General features: G+C 34.5%; 1 protein-coding gene across 1 annotated transcript in view; it reads left to right on the top strand.

Moving 5' to 3' along the window:
* Ophn1 (oligophrenin 1) overlaps positions 1 to 20,543 on the top strand; it is a 383,470-nt gene that overhangs the window by 281,785 nt on the left and 81,142 nt on the right. The window contains exons 16-18 of the mRNA XM_040282142.2: positions 13,012 to 13,096; positions 18,380 to 18,438; positions 19,547 to 19,652. Of these exons, the coding sequence (XP_040138076.1) occupies positions 13,012 to 13,096; positions 18,380 to 18,438; positions 19,547 to 19,652 (250 nt within the window). The remainder of the gene's footprint in view (positions 1 to 13,011; positions 13,097 to 18,379; positions 18,439 to 19,546; positions 19,653 to 20,543) is intronic.

Below are 20,543 nucleotides of genomic sequence, written 5' to 3'. Positions count from 1 at the left end.
GTGGAAGAACATGGCAGAGGTAAGAAGCTCAAGAAATGGCAAGCAATAAGGAAGCAGAGAGAGGTCCACTTGCCAGAGACAAAATATAAACCCCAATGTCACACTCCCAGTGACCTACCTCCTTTGACACATCCTACTTGCCTATAGTTACACCCAGTTAATCTATATAAATGGATTAATCCAGTGATTACGTTAAGGCTCCCACAAACCAATCATTTCACTTCTGAAAATTTTTGCATTGTTTCACACTTGAAGTTTTGGGGAAACCTGATATCTAAACCATGATATTTATCAACATTTTACTTTACTGCATCTGGATTTTGAGTGATAGTTTCAAGCCTTTCTTCACATGCAAGATAAATAGAGAATGGTCTGTTTTTTATTCCAGTACTTCTGTGGTCTTATTTTTTTCACATTATATCTCTGATCCCTTTAAAACTTTATTGTTGATGGGAATGGTAGCACAGGCTTGTAATCCCATTGGCTCAGAAGGCTGAGACAGGAAGATCCTGAGTTCAAAGCCAGCCTCAGCAATGGCAAGGTGCTTAGCAACTCAGTGATATCATCTCTAAATAAAATACAAAATAGGGCTGGGGATGTGGCTCAGTGATCCAGTACCCCTGAGTTCAATCCCTGGTACATAAATAAATAAATAAATGTTTATTGTTGTATATGGACGAAATATAGATTTAAATTTATCTTTATCCAAATGGTTCTTTAGTTCTTCTAGTACCATTTAGTAAAATAAGTGTCTTTGCTCTCAGTGATCTAAAAATGCCATTTTTATAAATATTAAATTTTTTATGAATACTTGGGTCTACTTCTGAACTATCATATTCTACTATTTTGTGTCTTCCTTTGCTGAAACTGAACTGATTTATGTATAGTCTTCATAGTATGTCTTAATGTCTGACAAAACTTGACTTCCCGTGTACCTTTTCTCTTTCAGTGTTTTCATGACCAATCTTTCTTATTTTCTATATGAAATTTATATCACCTTGTGTAGCCATGTATAAAGGTTGTTGGGATTTTCTTAAATTTATAGAATAATTTAGGGAGAATTTACATCATTGTCACAATTAATCATCTGATCCAAGAATAAGGGGCATTTTTCCATTTGTTCAAGTCTGTTGTCCTATTGTTGTGTTGTTCAGGAATGTTTTATATTTTTCTTTGTGTGCATCTTGCACATTTTGGTTAATTTTATTCCTGAGGATTTCCTCTTCTTTACTACTGTTGTAAATGAGATTTCTACTACTTTTATAATTTCTGTATATTGTTTCGGTATGTGAATGATACTGATTATATATGTTAATTTTCATATTTTGCTTATTTATTGAATGTTCATTTTTGTAGTGATTTTATCATTGGTTAACTAGGTTTTCTAGATATATTATCATACATGCAAATATAAATATTGATTTTTCTTATTTACAATTCTTAAGAACTTCTCTCTTTTTGCATATATTTGTGTATGTGTGTGTGTGTATGTGTGTGTGCATGCTTTACTCTATTAAGAATGCCATTGTAACTGGTGTGGTGACACACACTTGTAATGCCAACTACCTGGGAGCCTGAGACAGGAGGATCAAAGCTTTAGCAATCTAGCAACACCCATCACAACATTTAAAAAATTAAATAAAAAAGACTGGAAATGAATCTCAGCTGTAGGGCATCCTTGGATTCAATACCCATTGCCAGTGTAGGGAAATGGCAAATCTATGAAATTTGATTTTTGAAATATTTTATAATACTGGGTATTGAACCCACGGCCTTTCACACTGAGCTACATTCTCAGACCTTCAGCCCTTTTTAGATTTTTTATTTTGAGACAGGATTTTGCTAAGTTGCTGAAGCTAGCATTGAATTTGGGATCCTTCTATTTCAGCCTCCTGAGTTCACCACATCTGGCTAACTTTAACTTTAAAAAATTAATAGTGGATGTTGAATTTAGTTGTTGAAGTCTTTTTCAGCATCTATGGAGAAAGTCATAATTTATCTCTCAATGTAAATCTATAAAATAGTATATATTTCCTAATATTTAGCCATCATTTCATTCTTTCATTTCTGGAATTAATTTACCTTGGTCATGATATATTTTCTTAGTATGGTATGGGATTCAGTTCACTAACATTTTATTTTGAACGTTTCCATTGCTATTCACAGATAGTATTGGTCTATAGTTCTTTTGGCACTTTCATTTCTAGGTTTTGATATTCATGTTTAACTTGCTTTGTACAAAGCATCACAGTTTTTCATTCATTTTCAATGCCCTAGAATAATTTGTGGATACCTGGGACTCTGCTCTTTGAATTTGGTATCATTTTCTCAGTGTGTGTGTGTGTGTGTGTGTGTGTGTGTGTGTGTGTGTGTGTGTGTGGTGTGTGTTCTGTTTTTATTTTGGAATTTTTTCTGTTTAAGGTTTTAATCATTTTTTTATTGTTGTTTGTTTGTTTGTTTGTTTTTTGGTGGGGTGTAGCAGGGATTGATCTCAGGAGCACTCAACCACTGAGCCATATCCCAGCCCTATTTTGTATTTTATTTAGAGACAGGGTCTCACTGAATTTCTTGAATTCAAAATCCTGCTGCCTCAGCCTCCAGAGCTCCTGATATTATGGGCATGTGACACCATGCCAGGCAGTTTTTAATCTTTAATGATGTCAATTTTGATGAAAATTTCATTGAAGTGTTCAAATTTATTGGTATCAAAGTCTACAGATTAGTCTCTTGTGATTTAAATTTTCTTCTCTTTTAATGGTTCCCCCCTCTTTGTTTAATGATGCTTGTGTATTTCCTCATTTTTGATGAAGTTAGTTTGTAGTTTATATCTTTGTTGATCTATTAAAAAGTTAGGTTTTTGTTCTGTTTTGTTTTGGTAGCAGGAATTGAACCCAAGGACACTTAACCACTGAACCATATTCCCTAGACCTTTTTTTTTTTTTTTATATTTAGAGACAGGGTCTCACTGAGTTGCTTAGAGCCTCACTAACTTGCTGAAGCTGGTATTGAACTCATGATCTTCTTGCCTCAGCCTCCCGAGCTCCTGGGATTTCAGGTGTGTGCCACTATGCCCTGCAAAAGTTAGGGTTTTGATTTATTAATTAGATACTTTTTTTTCTGCTCTCTACCTCATTAATTAATGCTTTCCTTATTACTATTTTCTTTCTTTTCATTTGCTTTGTTGTTCTTTCTTTAGCTTGTTGAGCCATGAGTAAATTATTTTTTCATTCTTTTATATATTGATGAACATTTTTAAGTTAGTGAATCTTCCCTATTCACCTTATTAAAGGAACCTCATAGATTTCGATATGTAGTATTTTGGTTAGCATTTTTTAAAAGAAGTTCTGTTTTTTAATTTTTATTATTTTTTACAGTGCTAGGAATTAAAACCAAGGTTTCATATGTGTAAGGCAGGTACTGTACCACTGAAAGATACACCTCTAGGCCAAGATGTTCTATGATTTCAATTTGTATTTCCTTATTTACTAAAGAATTATTTTCACAGGGAGTTTCCAAATTTCTAAGTGGGATGAACTTTTAAGAATTATTCACAGTTTTATTGTATTATGATTACAGAATATTTATAGTATTTCAACTTTCTCATTTACTGATATTTTCTTTTTTAATACGTGATCAAGTTTTGGGACTTTTTCATGTATAATTAAGAAATGAATGTAGTATCTATTATCATGGTACAAAATTTGATACACATCTGGAAGACTGACCAGATTATGTTGTTCAAGTCTTCCATTTGCTTATTTGTTTTTTGCTTATTTGATCAGTGTGCCATTAAATTGATATGATAAAATCTCATTATTAGTGTTTCTCGTGATGTCTCATTGTATTTCCTATATTTTTGCTTTATGAAAGTGGTTGCTGTATTATTCAATTCATAGATATTCAAAGCTATTGTATCTTCATTTTATCACTAAAATGTGTTTTTTGTGTCATTGTATAGTCTTTAGTTTGAAATCTATCTCTTTTGCCTGGTAGATATTTGACCATCACCCAAATTTCCTCTTTTGTATTAATTACCTTTAACTACCTGCACTTCAGTGATATCTACCTCTTAGGTTTTGCTTTATTTCCTAGAAGCAATACCTTTCGTAGACTGTCTTTTGACAACTGCATAGAAAGACCTTCCCCAAAGTCCTCTGATCCATCCTTACTGTTTTCAGCAATTTAATACTTGTGTAGTCTTTCTCTTTCTGGTGGGATTTTGGATTAATATTCCTCTAGCATCCTCATTTCTCATTAATGCACTTGGCCCAGACTTGTCCTTGTGCTCCAAAATTTTTTGGGAAGGAATGTAAATGATATCTCCTGGGACTTGGCATCTATTTTCCTGCTTAAATGTAATTTAAAAATGTAAGTGTTCTCTTTGTTATGTGGTGGGAGAATATAATTTTTTGAACTCTCATTTTTTCTGGTGGCTTTATATTGTTTTATGGACAATGTGTTTGGTGATATTTACATGCCTCCATTAACTTGATAGAATGTTTCCCATGTGATTAAAAATGCCTTGCAAATATTTTAATGGTCACATAATAATGTGATGGGAAACAGAACCATAATTCATCAAATAATTTCTCTCTTGTTGAGCTTTTCAGTTGTTTCCCTTTTTATTACAATCTATTTATGCAGAATTTCAAAGTATACTTTGGGTAGATTTGCCAAAGTAGAATTATTGCCTCAAGGTTTTATGTGTGTGTGTGTGTGTGTGTGTGTGTGTGTGTGTGTGTGTGTGTATCTTGATATAATTTTAGTCCAGAGGAAAATCAATGGGCCTCAGATGGGTTTATTTTAAGCTGATAATCAGGGTTGCCTACAACCTTTTATGAACTAGCAACCTTGTCTTCTACATATATATAGAGAGATATAATGTGTGTGGGTAGGTGTGTGTGCACGTGTGGGTTTGTGTATAAACAAATACCTATGCACATTATATCTCTATATCTATCTTATTTATATCTCTGTGTCTATCTTATTTATCTATCAATGGAGCATCTCATAAAACTGACCTGAAATACTTGATAGACTTTTTCTGTGTTTATAGCCAGAATTTCTTCTGAGTGAAAGAAACATGTATCAACATTAGTTACTATTTTTTTTGAAGATCACCCACTGCCATATTCTGTGTATGAATTTTGTTTTTAACTTGAGGCATAAATATATCTTGTATTCAGCAATAACTAATAAAGTGATTTTTCTTTCAGCTACTATTTAGTCTGGCATCTCTGGGTTTTATAATTGAAGAAGTAGCGTGATCAAGTGCCTAATAAATAGCTGCCAAGATATGTGTTGAAAGTAATCAGTTATTACATAGTCATTACTGCCTTCATAACTTGTATCAGAGCTTGATGGGTTTGTAACTGCCCACACTATCTATTAGTCACTTGTCTTGCAGCCTTTCACTAGATCAGGTTTATCAACTTCAGTAATCAAAGCTGGTTTTACTATTCATGCAACTAGAATTTTCACAGTAAATAGCATATTGTCTACCATTTCTTTGAATTAAACAGGCCATTCTGACATGATTCATGTGTTTTAGTTCAGCTTCTGTAATTTTCCATCTTTTAATTTTGATTTTGTTTACTTGTTCATTTTTGTCTCTGAATATAATGGATAGGCCATTGTACCCTCATTGGTAGTGATGGTTATAACTTTGACTGAAATATTACCTATAATCAGTTTTCTAAATATTATTATCCATTACATTACATGAGTGATGGCATAACAATCCTCAGACAGTGAGTTCTCCAAATCAGCCTCATGTAGAATCAGCTTTGTGGTGTTATTGGTTAATTAATTTAAAAAATTCCAAGCCTTATCCTGGCTACAATTAATTGATCTCTTGTCCTGGAATCCAGGGATCTACACTTCACAAAGCTCCTCCAATGATTGTAATACAATTTCTTACCTGATTAAACTAGTTTTTGAGATAGAAAGAGTGCATAAATTATATTAAATTATGATTCCCAGTGTACCTCTCATGTGGTCATCTCTATGCCAGTTTTTAGCACTGATCATCCTTGGCAATATATCCATAGGATATTCTAAGTGTATTTAAAACTTTATATTCTGGTATGTTTAGAAGGTAGAAATCATTCTATACCTCAAGAGCCTCTAAAAATTCACCTATTTCTTGGATGATATATATGCGTTTTAACTCTTCTACTATATATATAAAGAGAGAGAGAGAAAAAAATTTTTTAACATTTCTACACAATTTGCAGTTGAATATATTGTTTGCTTTTGAGATAGGAATCTAACTTACTTTGATCAAGATAGTTCCTTGTGTATGTGTAGTTATGGGGATCAAACCCAGGTCCTAGTGCATGCTAGGCAAGCATCCTGCCACTGAGCTCCATTTCCATTCCAGTCCTTTTTAATTTGAGGTAGGGTCTTGCTGAGTTGCCCAGGCTGGCTTCCAAATTGCAATCTTGCTGTCTTAGTCTAATGAGTATTCTTGGGACCATGGACATGTAGTACCATGCCCAGCTTTGAATAGTTAATTTTCTAAACTCCGTTTACTGAACAATTCTGCTTTTTTTGGAAATTTAAAATGGGGTTTTGATTTTATATTAAATCCTTATACTTACAAAATGATCTCTTTTTGAATTTTTCATTTTTCCACTGACCTCACTATTCTGACTAGTAGGACTTTGTTAATATAGCATCATTAATCATTTTCCCATCAACTAGTACAGATTTTCCATAATTATTCATGTTAAAAATTCTTTCAGTCATTTTATTAGTTTACTATTCCATATAAACTTCAAAATTATTTTATCATGTTGAAGAAAACAAGTTTGTGAATAGAATTTTATTAATTCTGTAAAGTGGGATCAAGTTGTCAACTTTGCAATATTATTCTTTCTATCCAGGAGCATAGCATTTTTAAATTTACATCAGTTTTATTTTTATGTTTTACATTTTTCTTTAGAAAAGTCTCAAATATGGATTTTTGCTTACGTAAATATAATACACAGTGCCTTTTCTTCTTATTATAATTTTGAATTGTCTAAAGGTAGAATATAGGATGCTTATAAGGTTTGGTGTGGGGTTTTTGTTTTGTTTTGTTTTGTTTTTCACTTGCTCTGGCTAGGGATTTTAACAAGCTTTCTTGTTGATTTTAACAATTTTTCAATTGTTTCTCTTGTGTTTTTCAAGTAAGCGATTGTGTCATAGAGAAATAATAATAATTATTACCTGTTTTCCAACACCTTTAAATTTTCTGTTTCTTGTTTAATTAAATTAGATAACCCAGTATGTCACCACCCTTACTATTCATACAAACTGCCTCAAGAATTAAAATTTTTAAAAAAATCAGAATTCACTTCTACAGATTCTCGTTTAACTGATAAAGGAGGAGCATGGTATTACCATTTTAAAAAGCATCTCAGATGTTCCTAGAATCTGTATTTAGGAATCTGTATGTAGACACTTCTTTGTCTTGTTCCTGATCTTAGAGAAAAAGATTTCAACTTTTCACCATTGAGTATGATGTTAGCTAAAAGCTTGTTATATATGACTTCTATTCATAGGAGGTACATTCCTCCTATGCTTACTTTTGAGTTTATTTTAATCAGGAGCACATGTTGAGTTTTTCAAAAGCTTTTTCTGCATCTAGTGAGGTGATCATGTGATTATTGCTCATATTTTTATTAATATGATTATTGGATTTATTGAATTGCATATGTTAAACCATCATGCTATTCCTGGGATGAGTTCCACTTGATCATGTTGAATGATTATTTTTTTCAGTAATGGGGATTCAACCTGGTGTCTCACACACTTAGCTCCATCCCTACTCCTTTTATTTTTTATTTTTGAGACAAATCTGTTTTCTAATCTGGCCTTGAACTTGTGATCATCTTGCCTTATCCTCCAATAACACTGGGATTATAGGTGTGTTCCACAAGACCTGGTGTGAATGATCTTTTTAATGTGCTTTCCAGTTTGTTTTGCTAATATGCTATTGAGGATTTTTTTCATTCGTTTGTCAGGGATATTGGATTGTAGTTTTCTTGCAGTGTCCTTGTATAGCTTTGTTATCAGGGTAGTGCCGCCTGACAAAGTGAATGTGGAAGTAGTCTTTTCTTCAGTGTCGTTGGAAGCATTTGAGAAGGCTTTATGTTAGTTATTTAAATATTTGGTAGAAAGCATGCAGTAAAACCTTGGTTTTTGAAGAACAGGATTGATAGGTATAGTTTTCCTGGTTGGCAAGTTTTGTTTCTTTTTTTTCTCCAATTTTTTTTTAGTGTAACACCCCACGCCCTTCTAGTCTTCAAATTTTTATTAAAAATTCCCCTTGTAGTTTTATGAAGACCTTGTCATATGTAACAACTCACTTTTCTCTTTCAGCTTTCAGTAGGATATGTCTTTAACTTTTAACAATTTGATTTGTTGTGGGTCTCTTTGGATTTATCCTCCTAAGAAGTCTGTTGTACTTCCTGGATGTAGACTTTTTTTTTTTTTTTTTTTTTTTTGCTTTATCTGATTTAATCAAGTTTGTCATGACATCATTTATTTAGGGCCTGTCCTGAATTTTGAAAATTCTCTTTTGAGAAATCTATACGGAATGTCAAGATCCATGGTATCATTTGCTCAACTTCCTGCTTACAACATTATATGCATTTTTCCCTCCAGAGAAAACCAGCAATTAACGTCTTGGTTCAGGATTACTCAAGTAAAACCAATTTAATACTTGGTTGTGATGACTCCTGCATATCCAGAATTTGTCCCTAACTAGATAGATCACAGTAGACATTCTGATCATTAAAGGGGTGGTGAGTGAGAAAAGGAATGCACATTTGCTACATCTAGATTTCTAATCTTTTCTCGGAAAAGTTTCTGTCTTTATTTTTTTCTTTTAAAAAATTGTTATTTTAGTTATACATGACAATAGAATATATTTTGAACTATTATGCATACATGGAGTATAACTTCCCATTCTTTTGGTTGTACATGATATAAGTTGCACTGGTCTTGTATTCATATATATGAACATAGGAAACTTATGTCTGATTCATTCTACTCTTTTTCCTTTTCCCATCTCTTCCTTCCCCTCATCTAATCTAGTAAACTTCTATACCTTCCCTAGTTGTGGGTTAGCATATCAGAGAGAATATTTGGCCTTTGTTTTGGGGGATTGGCTTATTTCACTTACCATTATAGTCTCCAGGTCCATCCATTGACCAGCAAAATTCATAATTTTATTCTTCTTTGTGGCTGAGTTATAGTCCATTGTGTATATAGACCACATTTTCTTTATCCATTCATCTGTTGATGGTCACCCAGGTTGGTTTTGTAGCTTAGCTATTGTGAATTGAGCTGCTATAAACATTGATGTCCTGCCTTTATTTTTTGAACATGTTTTTCTGTCCCTTTTTTTCTTATCACATTATTGTTTTATTGTTTTATTATCTAGCCTTACCACCTCTCTCAGTCTTAATATATAATATATGGATAATCACAATGCATGAATTATTCTTTTTAAAATATTTTTGTAGTTGTAGACGAACAGAATGCCTTTATTTTGTTTATTTTTATGTGGTGCTGAGGATCAAACCTAGAGCCTCACACAAGGTAGACAAGCACTCTGCCACTGAGCCAGCCCCAGCCCTGAATTCTTCTTGATGGTGTCCTGTAAGCCCCTTAATCAATTAGATCATTTCTTTTTTTTTCTTTTCAGATTAGATCATTTCCAATGACCTGTCTTCAAGTTTGACTTGATCTTGCCAGCTGTTGAACTACTCTATTGAGTTTTTGAGCTCAGTTATGTTAGTTAGCTTCATGATTTTCTTTTTGGTGTTTTTTATGTTTTCTTTGTCTTTGTTGAGAACTTCAGTTTGTTCATGCTTTGCTATATTTACTTTGCTGAGTATCTTTATGAATGTCCTTTTTAATTTTCTGTGAGGTAAATCAAGTATCTCCCTTTCATTAGGTTCAGTTTCTTGAGATTTATCTTGCATTTTTATTTGAAACATATTGCCTTATGTTTCATTTCTTTCTTAACTTTGTTTCCTTAACTCAGCCTTTGCATAGTAGATGAAAGAACCGCCTCTCTCAGTCTTGTTAGTGTGCTCTTTTATAGGAGACATTCCTCCCTAATCAGCCTGACCAGAGATTTTTAGATGCCTCAAAACTCTATGTGCTTGTCCAACCTGCTCTTATTGTTCTTAATGGCCACTAAGAAATTAGAGAGTGCTGAGATGCTCTGTTGCCTTGAGAGATGTAGGATATAAGCCAGTCCCTTGGGGTGCAGCTAGAAACGTTAGAGTTTTAGGTATATGTTACAGTTTCTTCTTTCCTTGCAGAGAAGCTAAGAGCTAGAGTTTATCTTCCATTCTTTCTTCTCTACACCAAGAAGAGGGTCTGAGGCAGATATGTATAATAACGATGAGACTGCTCATTTTGAGCCTGTAGAGATAGCTGCAGAATATTTGCAAGTTTAAAAATCACCTTATTGTTGGTCTTCTCTTTTTTATTTGTTCTAATTAGTTATACATGATAGTAGAATGCATTTTGACACATCGTACATAAATGGAGTATAACTTCTTATTCTTCTGGTTGCAATGATGTAGAATCACACTGGTTGTGTAATCATGTATGTAATAGGGTAATAATATCTGATTCATTCTACTAACCTTCCTACTCCCTTTCCCCCTCCCCTATTTTCACTTCCCTCTGCCTAATGCAGAGTAACTTTATTTTTCCTTAGCGCCCCCAACTTATTGTAAATTAGCATCCACATATCAGAGAAAATGGTCGACTTTTGGTTTTGGGGGGATTAGCTTATTTTGCTTAGCATAATATTCTCCAGCTCCATCCATTTACCTGCAAATGCCATAATTTCATTCATCTTTAAGGCTGAGTAATATTCCATTGTGTGTGTGTGTGTGTGTGTGTGTGTGTGTGTGTGTGTGTATCTCACATGTTCTTTATCCATTCACCTTTTAACATTTTAAATATTTCACTCCACTCTCCTCTTGCTTGCATGGCTTCTATAGAGAAAAGCAATGTTGTTTGCATCCTTGCTCTTCTATAAGTAAGGTGCTTTCTTTCCTTCTTCCTTCAACATTTTTCCTTTGTCTGAATTTTTTAAAAAATTGAACGCTGGGGTTGTAGCTCAGTGGTAGAGTACATGGCTAGCATGCATGAGGCACTGCATTTGATCCTTAGCATCACATTAAAAAAGAAAATTTAAAAAATAGAATAAAGGTATAAATATTTGAATATAATACACTTCAGTATAGATTTTTTTTTTTTTTTTTTAGTATATGTCTTGCCTGGGGTTCACTGAATTTCCTGGATCAGTGGTTTGACATTTATCATTAGTTTTAGGAAATTCTTAGTCATTTTTGCTTCAACTATTTCTTTCCTTTTTATCTTGCATCTCATATGGTATTCTTATTGCATGTATATTTTACCTTTCATAACTGTCCTATAGCTTTGAAACATTCTGTTCTTTTTTTCATTCTTTTTTTCTCATTGAATTTTAGATTTAGAAGTTCCTGTTGACATTTCTTCAAGCTCACTGATTCTTTCCTTAGTTGTACCCAATCTGTTGATGGGTTCTTAAAGTCATTCTTCCTATTACAGTTTCTTTTTTCTAATGATTCTTTCTTCAACTTTCCATGTTTCTCCTATATTATTCATTTCCTCTTTTAAATTGTTCACTTTATCCATGTCCTTAGCATGTTAATCATACTTGTTTTAAATTACTGGCATGATAATTCTGATAATATTGCTACCATATCTAAGTCTATTTCTGATGTTCACTGTGCTTCTCAAGAGTATATTTTCTGTCTTTTAGTATGCCTTTTCTTTTTCTTTCCTTTTTTTGCAGGCTAGATATTATTTAATAGGTAAAAGAAAATTAGGTATATAGGACTTTAGTGGGATGTTTTATGTTTATATGGCTAAAGTTTAGCCAGTGTTAATCTTTGCTGTAGCTGTAGGTGATTGTGACTAAGCTTTCCTCTGCTATTCTTGTTTTTGTCTCCCATTATCTTTGATTTTCCATAGATACTTTGTAAATATTGTGTGAATAGTACAGCTTTTAGTCATATTTTCCTGTTATTATACAGGCACCCATGTGATGTGGTGGTAAGGTGTCACCGGAGGGAAAATATTCTATAAGCCTATGATTATATCTCTTTTAGTAAGTTGTGCCCTGGCCTTTGACCTTCCCAAGTGCTTCTCAGTAATGTTTTGTTTTTCCCCTTCAGGAGACATAGGAAAGCAGGCTGAGTCTTGAGTAGAATATTTCCCTTTAGCCGGTTCAGTTATTTTGTGGTCAAACTGCAGTAGATTAGGGTCTATAATAGTTTCTCTTCAGGGAACTATTATGAAGAACAGAAAGAGTGGGCATAAAGATGACTACTTTTCTTCTGCCTTTCCAGAAGCATAGAAGAATGAGAGGATTTTTCTCAGATCTTCACTGTAAGAACCTCACAGGGCTCTTGAAGATAAAAATTAAAACAAAACTGGGATTCCTTCTAGGATCAGGAATTTTTCTCTCAAACTCATACATATTGGGCCTCCAGCAGTTAGTCAATTACAAATTAAGTTTTCCTATCCTGCTATTTATTTCTTAGGAGATTTTTGCCCCTGGGCTTCTGCTACAGTAAGTTTTGAGTCTCAATTTCCTCCTCTATGTCTCTATATAGTTTCTTTTTTGGGGGGAGGCGGGATAACAACAGTTTTCCCCATGATCCTCAGTTCTATTACTTCTATGGTGAATCTATGAGTAGTTGATTTTCAGTGTGTTTAGAATTTTTTTCTTGTAGTGTGAATGGAAGAGATCACTTCTAAGCTTCTTACATGCTGGGCCATAATGCAAGGGACTTGTTGAAATATCAGACTTTGTTTTTATAACATTTTGATCTCTTGAGAACTCATTTGAGTAACTATCTTTTAATAAATTCACTTTATTTTGTTAGAGGAGTAAAGGGTAAACTCTAAAAAAAAGATTAACATTTTTTGTTTACTTTCCTCAAATAGATCCCAAATGCCCAGGAGATGTTGATTTTCATAATAGTGACTGGGACATTAAGACAATCACCAGCTCCTTGAAATTCTACCTCAGGTATGCCTGTTTTGAATTGGGATTTTGCTCTTCATAGATAATGAAATTCGGGTGGAGATTAGAGGTAACCCACAGTTTCAAAAAATTAGATAGGATTACTAACCACAAACACACACAAAGAGTAGGAGAATTTCTGTCAAATAAGAAAGTACATTAGAAGACCTTTTCTTTAAATCTGAGAAATTAAGCAAAGGAAACATAGAAATTATAATTGTTAATGAAAATGTTTTTGAAAAAAGTACAGTATTTAACAATGTTTTTGGAATAATTGAAGGAGTTTTTCCATTGTTGCAGATAAAGTTAGTGTTATGATGGGTTCACTAGTAAAATCACACCTTGTGAAAATTCATGATTATTAACATATTTTAGTGAATAACAACCGTTTTGAAATATCAAATTGTATTGGGTAATGTGTGTGTGTGTGTGTGTGTGTGTGTATGTGTGTGTGTGTGTGTGTGTGTGTGCATGAGAGTGCCATACCCCCAATATATATATATGATGAAAATAAAAACCAAGTCAAGAAAATACAGTAGCAATCATAAAATTATTAGAACTAAATAAAGTGGCAGCAGTAAGGAAAAAAAAAGGTAACTTACCAGCAAAATTTGGAGTACACAGTGACAATGAATATATTATTCAATATATTGGCATAAATTTATATAAAAGTGATTTTATATACATATGTATGTATGTATACATATATATGTGTGTATACATATATATGATGTCTGTATGTATACATATATATCGAACCCAAGGGCTCATGCATGCTAGGCAAGTACTCTACCATTGATCTACATCCCCATCCTTTTATGTTTAATTTTTTTAAAACAGGATCTCACTAAGTTTCTGAGGATAGCCTCAAATTTGTGATCCTCCTGCTGCAGCCTCCTCAATAGCTGGGATTATAGGCATGCACCACTGTACTCAGCCAAGATAGATACGTATTTAAAATCCATTCTATTTTTTTTTTTACCTTTTATGTCCCATATTATGTGCCACCATACTTTAAATGCTAAAATGTCTTATTTTTCAACTACCATGCTCATTTGGCATCACAGGACTAATTCCCAATAGATTATATTCTGTTAAATGACCTCCTGCTATATAGCATTATCATCTTAGAAGTTAACATCATCATGAATGTTCTTTCCATAAGTATATTTCCTTAATCTGCCAAAGAAGAAAGCAACTACTGTAGGAAGGTTTATTTTATGCTAGGCAATATGCTAGTTGGTTACATTGACAGTGTCATTGTTTTCTCTCCTAATAACTGAGTACCACCAGTGATGCGGTATCCATTTTACAGATGAGGAAATTGAGGTGCACTCTTACCACATTAAATAATATCCATGATCAAATCTATATTTTTTGAACCTTAGTGTCTCTTAATTGGGCTGCTGGTAGTGGGATGTCTTCTTACCTTGTCCTCAATTGCTGGGGACTGTGACCTTTATGGGATTGTTGGGTAATTTAGTAAAAACAGAAAACAATATTCTATGAGTACTTTCAGAAGACTTGTGATGGTGAGAATAATTGATACTTTCTCTCTCTCTCTCTCTTCCTTAAAAAGAATCAGTATTTTCAAAAGTGTTTATAGGTTAAGACTATTCTAACCTTATATCATTTCCAACTCATCCCACAATTTATAATATTGCCCTTTTGAAAGATGAGATGCCTGAAACTGTGAGTGGGCAACACCCCCAATAAGAGATATTTGTTCTCCAGACTCTTATCTGTGAACTTTTAATATGCACCAGCTGATCAATACCTTTTAGATTTCTTAAAGATAAAAGTGTTCCTAGAGTGGGTTTCCATCTGTGTTCTGAATTTTTAAATAACTTCTTGTTGCTAACATTTCCAGGAAAGTATTAAAACAATCACTCCCTTCTCCTGTGTCTATCCTCTTTTATTTAACTAGCTCTGTCATTCAAGAAGTGCTCATCTCTAAATTAGCCAACATTTTCTGAGTGCCTATTATACTACTTGTCATATACAAGTAGTATATTATACAGTAAACATACAGTTGAGAGAAGATATGGTCTCTGATCTTAAATAGTTTATATTGAGGAGCACGAACACAAGATAAATAATCATACAAATATAACAAACAACAATAAGTTTCTGAAAAGAAGGTATAGTGTTCTTTGAAGACATTTAATAGCATTTTAATTAGCTTTTTTTTTTGCCTTTGTGACTAAAACACCTGGCAAGAATAATTTTAGATGAGAAAAAGTTTTCGTGGTGCTCACAGTTTTAGAGATCTCAGTTCTTAAATGGCTAACTCCATTCTTTGGGGCCTGCAGTGAGGCAGAACCTCATGGTGCAAGGACACAGTGAAAAGCACTGCAGAACATGTTAATCAGAAAGCAGAGAGAGCTCTTCTCACCAAGGACAAAATATAAACCCCAATGTCACACTCCAGTGATCTACTTCCTCCCGCCAGTTAATCCCCATTATTGGATCAATCCACTGATGAGGTTATGACCCTCATAATCTAATCATTCACCTCTGAACATTCTTGCATTGTCTCACACATGAACTTTTGGGGGCATCACATAGCCACAGCAAATAGGATCACTTGACTTTTTCTGATTGTTTAAACTCTGGTTTGAGCTATAAGTTAAAACCAAGTGAGAGGGGGTGGTTCCTAACAAAGGGAACTGTACATCTAAATGCCTTAAGACAGAGGGGAGGAAGGCCATTCAAGAAACTACATGGACCAGTGTAGGTATTCAGTATAGAAAGAGAGGAGAAGTACATAGGGGTCAGATGCTGGGCCTTTTAAGACATTTTAAAAATTAGATTTTAGATTTATCATGAATGAGAAGATTATAGAAAAGTTGTAAGTGGGGGATTACATGATGAGATTTGTATTGTGGAAAAATAGTATGGATACTAGATTAGAGGAAGACAAAATTGGTAGAGGTGGAAGTCAATAAGCAGGCTACTTCTGTGGTCCAGGCAGGAGATGTTATTCCTGCTTGGACTATGAGGTAGCAGTGAAGATTGGTAGATAGAAACATATTCAAAAGATTTAGGAAGTATAGAGTTGATGAATTAGATATGAGGATTGGGGAGAGGGAAATTAAAGGACAGCTTCCACATGTCTGGCCCATACAACCAAGTGATGGTCATGCATGATAGCCAGATTTGAGAGGGACAACAAGTTTGCTTTTAGATATGTCAAATTGTGAGTGTCTTTGAAGAACCTAGGGCACTACATTAAGCAGGCAATTGAAAGTGCAACTCAGTTAGAAGTTCTTGGCTTGAGCTGTACTTGGGAATTATTAACCCTATTGCTGATAATTAGAACCAGGATTAAGACAAGCCAGTCTTATGAGATGCTTCACCCCATCCCCACTAGCCTCTGTATGAAATACTGTGCATGTCCTACATACTTAACCCCCAGTTACTCTTAACTCCATTTTCATCTGACTCTTACCTCTACTGTTCCACAGAAACTGTTATTGCCAGGGTCACCAGTGACTCCCTTAGTGCTGCACACAGTCTTTATATTACTTGAGTTCTCTGTAGAGTTAAAAATTGTTAACAAACCCTCCTTAAAACTTTCTCATCTTTTGGATTTTGTAATATCACTTGAGTTTGGATTTTCTTTTGCCTCATTGGCCATTCTGGTCCATCTTCTTTATGAACATTCTACCTGATATTTCCCAGGGCTATGTTTTCTTTCTACTACACTGAGGGATGGAAAATTCAAATATCTTTAGGGTCCAGGAAATGAAAATGAGTGAAGTAGACAGTTTTCATATTAAACTTGTTATATAATGAACCTTTATTTGCATAGCAATCCCTTCATACATAAACAGAAATAGTTTTTACTTCTGCAACCTTCCATGTAATCCAAAGGAGCCAGATCATTCCATTTTTCAACAGAGATGGAAATAAAGATTTTTATATGAAATATCTTAACTTTTCTTATTTTGATTGTTGTTTCAATTCCATTTCACTTTTATACACTGTACTAGACATAAAACAAAACAAAACAAAAACAAAAACAATCAGAAAGGAAATGTCAGAAAGCCTTTTTTGGCTGTTAGTTTGACATCTCTCCTAGAGCAGGGCCATCTGTTCTCATGAACCACCATTCTGGGTTCATGATTTCCAAATCTGCTTTTCAGACCTACAAGGGCCCTGCTTTCACCTTCTTAATAGTTATTTTCCCCTGGCTAACTGAGAACTCCCTCTGGTTTATCCTCTCTTCTTTCCTCTTAATCCATTCCTATTCTGTCTACTCACCCAAACTAAATTAGTCCTTCCCTCACCATCATACCCAATCAATAAAGCAATTGTCTTTTTAATATCTTTCAAAGGAGCCTCTTCACCTTGTATTTGTATGTTATTTCCACTATTTTTGTTCAGGTCTCTATTACCTATTATCCCCTGATTGCTACAATAATAATAGCAGGCCATGTAGCATAGTAATTGAGAACAGGGAGTCTGGAGACAAACTGCCTTGATCTGCCAGTTATTAGTTTTGTAAATTTGGATGAATTCTTTAACTTTTGTGAGTCTCAAGTTTCCTCATCTGTTAAGTGAATATAATCTTAGTATTTACCTCACAGGGTAATCATAAGATTTAAATGAGTTAAAGCACACAATTCACTTAAAATGATGCAAAGTTTACTATTATTATTATTTATTCCTTCCTTTATCACAACATATATTTATTTTTTACACTTGTCCCACTGCATGGAAAATTTTGTGTATGATTCTTTCCTCCACTAGAATTAGCTCCTTGGGGGTTTGGACTGTACTTATTCATCTCTGGATCCACCAAACCTGGCAAAATTCCAGGAACAAGTAGGTACTCAGCAAATATTTTTTGACTAAATGAAGAAAATTTGAACCTAAATTTCTTCTTCAGTTAAATAATGATTTGAATAACTGTTCCACCTGATGGGATCTTTGGAAAGATGAAATGGAAGAATAGATGCAAAAGTTCTTGGAAATTCTATGCATATATCAGATTGTAAGGAATTCATGGTAGCATTTAGAATGTGTCTCATTTGGAACTTTGCAGGACATTTTTATACTTCCATTATCTTTGGGTAGCAATTAGAGACCTTTTTAGAAGCTTTAGTCTATATTTTTCTAGGTCTTTGGTTGAATTACTAGGAAGTGTTTTAGGTACAGAGAAAAATGTATGCAATCACACTAGACTGTGGGGCTCAGAAACATTGCCCTCACAGTCCACAGAATGAGAATCCAAGGTCTGGCTACACCCTCCCCAAAGGAACTTACAGTCTTCATTAATTTCAGGAATCTTTCTGAACCTGTCATGACCTATAGGCTTCACAAAGAGCTGGTCTCTGCTGCCAGTAAGTATTTATGTTACTAGTTATTGTGTTGTCCTGGTTTCTTAGTAAGGTTTGCAACAATAAATTTTGAAAACTACTTGAGGGACAAAAACCAAAAACACAGATTTTGCCCACTGCCAAATGAGAATATTCCTGCTTGCTAACTCAAGAGTTATATGATTTTTCATAAATCAATGTTAGCTGAGTTGATTGGAAGAAACTGGCTAACTTGAAGGATGTGACAGGTATAAAGACTTTGGTTTATTTATTTATTGTTTCTTACTTCAAAACAAGAGAATTGTCTCATATTAACAAGGGACAGCAAAATGGTTACATTACAACTGCTGTTTCAGCTTCCTTTAGCACTTTGCCTTTTCAAATGCCTTTTCAATTATGTTGTGAGTCCTTACTCTTAATCTGTTAGCACAAGATCACATTTTCTAGATATGAAAAATGAGGGTGATGATAGAGGGGTATATGTGAACTAGGATATATAGAGTCACCCCAAAGATTGGCCATTAAGGAAGCATTAGCCATGTTGGGTGAGACCACTTTATGACTGTCTCTCCTGCCTGTACGCAGCCCTTATCCTTCATGGTGATCTGTGTAGGGAGAATGATAAGGATTCAGGGGATTTGACCTCTTGACAGGTTTTTGAAGTGAGGGAACCTTGCTCAGTGCTTCTGGGCTCTCTCATTGATTTTCATAAGAACCCAGAGGCAGCAACAGTACCACAAGGAAGGTGGGTGAGAAAGGGTTGTCAAACAGAGGTTTACATGTGGGATTTTAGGAACAATCTGCTGTGGCTAGAATTCTGATTGCCTTTAAAACAGCCTTATCATCTCCTCTACTCCTCCTCTTCTATCTTCAATTTTTCTTCATCTTAAAAGGACTATTTTTTCTCTCTGACTTTTGTTCTCTTTCTTCTTGGACTCTCTTTGTCATTGTCTCTGTACCTATTTATCTCTTCATCTTTTTGATTCTCTCTGTGTCTCTGGTTGTCTTTCTCTGTATCTGTGTTTGTGTGTGTGTCTCTGCTTGTGTGTTTGTATGTGTATATGCATATGAGAGTTTGTTCAATGCAATTGCCCACAAAGCCAAACATCTTTCACACTCTTCTTTCTGACAGAGTCTGATAACCTGGATTATCGGCTAGGAGCTATTCATTCCCTGGTTTATAAGCTACCAGAAAAGAACCGTGAGATGCTGGAACTTCTGATAAGACACTTGGTCAAGTAAGTAACTGTGTAGTTTTCAGAAAGAGTTCCTGTTGGAGGAGGACTGGGTCACGTGGGAGAGCTACAGAGAAACTGTCTCTCAGCTCCCAACTGCTTCCTGGTCAGGCTGAGTGCTATGTGAGGAAGGTGATTTTGCCTTTACCATTGTGTGTATCTTCTCAGAGCCATCATGTAGCTAGATTGTCTTAGTTGAAGTGTAACACTCAGGTAGTTGGACTGGGAAGAGGTTTTACTGAGAGATAAACCTGGTTTTGAATCCTAGCTCTATAACTTATTTAGCTGGGTAATCTTAGTCAAACTGCTCTGAGACTCTATTTTGTCATCTTTACAATGAGAATAGTAATGCCTACCATACAAGACTTATGTATCAGAGTGAATACAGCTATCCAGGTGCATATCTGTAATCTCAGCAACTCAGGAGGCTGAGGCAGGAGGATCACGAGCTCAAGGCTAGCCTTAGCAATTTAGTGAGACCCTGAATCAAAAGGAAAACAACAACAAAAAGAAAACCTAAATTGGGCTGAGGATATATTTCAGTGGAAAACTACTTATGGATTCAATCCGCAGTACAAAAAACGAAAACAGAAAAGAGTAAGTAATGCCAGCTTGGCATGGTGGTGCATGCCTGTAATCCTAGCTACTCAGGAGGCTGAAGCAGGTGGATTGCAAGTTTGAGGACAGCCTGGGCAACTTAGTGAGACCGTATTTCAAAACAAAAATAAAAGAATTAAAAGTCTGTGGTTATAGCTCAATGGCAGAGTGCTTGCTTATGCATGAATAAGCCCCCTGGTTTCAATATGTAGTACCTCAAAACAAAACCCAGTGAACAGAGGTATAGCATATGGCACAGGCACATAGGTGACTTTCAACAAATGAAAGTTGTTAAGA

Source organism: Ictidomys tridecemlineatus, chromosome X (genome assembly GCF_052094955.1).
Source record: "Ictidomys tridecemlineatus isolate mIctTri1 chromosome X, mIctTri1.hap1, whole genome shotgun sequence".
Classification (NCBI taxonomy): Eukaryota; Metazoa; Chordata; class Mammalia; order Rodentia; family Sciuridae; genus Ictidomys; species Ictidomys tridecemlineatus.
This window is presented reverse-complemented; position numbering and strand designations above follow the sequence as displayed.